Here is a 2809-nt window from a genome sequence, read left to right as displayed (position 1 = left end):
TAGCTAAATCATTTGACCAGCTGTTTAAAAAAAATTTCATGCTACATTTTTTGCTACAGCAAAAAGTGCTTGGGCAGTAGCCTGGGCAGGGGCGGACCTGCCATTAGGCATGGTCAGGCAATTGCCTGGGGCCTCGGCCACCAGGGGGCCTAGTCATCCCCATATCGTTTTTTTTTTTTTTTAAATAAATGATCACCGCATCCAAACAATATATTCTAATCCATAATAAAAATTGAAAAATATATTTGTCATAGCAGCAACTAGCTAGTCTGAACGAGGTCTTGGTAAGGTGTGGAATAGAGCGATTGACAGCAGCCATGAAACGTTTCCAGAGTGGAAGTGATAAACGAAAAATAAAAAGGGAGGAGGAAGAATTTAGAAAGAAATTGCCTAAATTAACCAACTTCTTCCAGTCGAAGAATTCTTCAACGGAAGAAAGTAATTTGGACAGTGATGCAACAACATCTGCAACATCGGCTGAGCTGGGTGGTGTAACTAATGCTAGCTGCAGCAGCTGTGGCACCGATGCACCACCACCGGCAACTTGCACTACATATTCTTCTACTGATGATGATTATGATGTTGATCTAAGTGAAACAGTCGTGAGGAACAAGATCACCATCACTGCACACTCACACGCACATTCACTCACTCTCTCCCTCTCTTCTACACATAGCCTACATGGACAGACTCTCATACAGTGGCCTACATAGCTACATAGAGTATATTCACACACAGAGACCCCCTAGCACTCCCTCACACACACATACATATATATATATATATATATATATATATATATATATATATATATATATATATATATAAATAAAATTGTAATACTTTCAAAGGTTTTTACAACTGTTTCTGTTAGGCGGTGGTTTTGAGCACAGACGCAGAGGCAGAGAGTCATCATTAATAGTCTCTTTAATTCCACAGAGGTGCAAGACAAAAGGCTAAATCACACCAAAATAAATCACCAGAGCACACAGTTCCCAAGAGGCAAGTCCAAGCTTCAGGATACAGTTCAGTTCACAGGTAAGTATCCAAAACAAAGCAAAGTCCACTTACAAAAGTAATCCAAATGTCCACAGAGAAGTTCAGAGAAGAAAGTCACAAGAAAACTGTCCAAATCCAGAGAATAATCCAATGTAATATCCAGTAAGAAGTTCAGCTACGCAGAGTCCACCTTGTGAGCTTGCTCAGGCACAAGATCATGTCGCAGCACTGCAGTCATTTTCAGCTCAGCTTATATACTCTGTCAATTAGTCATGTGACCACCAGGTGAATCCACTCATTAATTCACAGGTAGCTGAGAAGGCCAGGTAACATGTTCTTGCAAATAATGTCTCCACCTGGTGGTGGCTATGAGGAACTGTGTGCGGTCTGACAGTACCCCCCCTCTGACGGCCAGCTCCTGCCGGCTCAGGTCGATCAGGGTGAGCGGTGTGGAAGTCCCGTATGAGACCAGGGTCCATGATGTGTCTGGAGAGGGAACCCAGGAGCGCCCCTCTGGTCCATAGCCCTTCCAATCCACCAGATATTGCCAACCACGTCCAGCCCGGCGGGAGTCCAGCAGCCTTTGCACTGTGTATACAAGTCCACCTGCAAGCATACGAGGGGGAGGGGGACGAGACACCGGAGGAGACAAAGGTGAAGTATGCACTTTCTTCAACAAAGAGACATGAAAAACCGGACTCACCCGAAGAGCCCTGGGAATGGCCAGTTGATATGCAACTGCATTGATCCTCCGCATAATGCGAAATGGACCAACATACCGTGGAGTGAATTTCTTGGATTTCTGCCCGACTTTGAAAGATGGTCCCCGCTGCCGCCTTCTATTGGCCTGCTTCTGATGACGAGCAGACATCTTTAACAGAGTCTGACGAGCCCTCCTCAAAGTACGTCTGCATTGTGCAACTGCTGCTTCTGCCGATGGCACTGCCACTGCTCTCTGTTGGTCAGGAAAGAGGGGAGGCTGAAACCCATTCTGGACCTTGAATGGAGACATCCCTGTAGAAGAGGACACCAGTTGATTATGTGCCATCTCTGCCCACATCAAGTTCTGGCTCCACGTAGAAGGATTCTCAGCCGTGATGCATCTCAGGTACTTCTCCAATTCTTGATTGATCCTCTCGGTCTGGCCATTGGATTCTGGGTGATAGCCTGAGGAGAGACTCACAGAAGTGTTAACCCTTTAGAGGTTTTTTTCCGAAACGATCAATTTTGACATCTTCATTTCAAAAGGCTATATCTTAAAAGTGATAAGAGATAGAGACTTTCTGTAAATTAAAGAAATATTAAGGATGACCCAAAGTTTATGTAGAGATTAAATGTTTATATCTAATTTGCATATTATGACGTCATATGGTGGCGGCCATCTTGGATTATGGAATTTTCATGAAAAGTCACATGTTTGAATGATAAAATGCACCACTTCTTTCCCCCCAAAATGTCCCTCACCTTCTGTATGCTATATTGCACAATACTGAATGCTCAGGTAAATAGTAAGTAGTGAACAAACTGTGTAAATCATTACTAATAAATGGCAGAAACAAACCAAATGCATGTAGCGGTAGACTGGCCTTTTGCTGTAGAGATTTTCCATTTACTACATACAGTAGGCACTCTGATTCCATGTATGGGGCACATATATATTATTCAGATGACACACAAACGTAGACAAAACCTGTTTAGTTCAAAAGCTCATTTGCCACGGCAAGGCACAGATCAGGAGTGAGATGACGAGACAAGACAAGAGACAATGTTAGTATTTTTTTTCTTTTTGTTGATGTTTTTTTGTTTTTTT

At 43.1% G+C, this 2809-nt stretch overlaps 1 protein-coding gene across 1 annotated transcript; it reads right to left on the bottom strand.

The window, feature by feature from the left end:
- Positions 1-932: 932 nt before the first annotated feature.
- LOC125287782 lies at positions 933-2230 on the bottom strand. The gene is made up of 2 exons (XM_048233804.1): positions 1779-2230; positions 933-1605 (listed from the first exon to the last, which is right to left on the bottom strand). The coding sequence occupies exons 1-2, from the start codon at positions 2057-2059 to the stop codon at positions 1266-1268; spliced, it is 621 nt and encodes a 206-aa protein (XP_048089761.1). The 5' UTR covers positions 2060-2230; the 3' UTR covers positions 933-1265.
- Positions 2231-2809: the final 579 nt, after the last annotated feature.

The sequence above is a fragment of the Alosa alosa genome, chromosome 22 (genome assembly GCF_017589495.1).
Source record: "Alosa alosa isolate M-15738 ecotype Scorff River chromosome 22, AALO_Geno_1.1, whole genome shotgun sequence".
NCBI classification, from domain to species: Eukaryota; Metazoa; Chordata; class Actinopteri; order Clupeiformes; family Clupeidae; genus Alosa; species Alosa alosa.
This window is presented reverse-complemented; position numbering and strand designations above follow the sequence as displayed.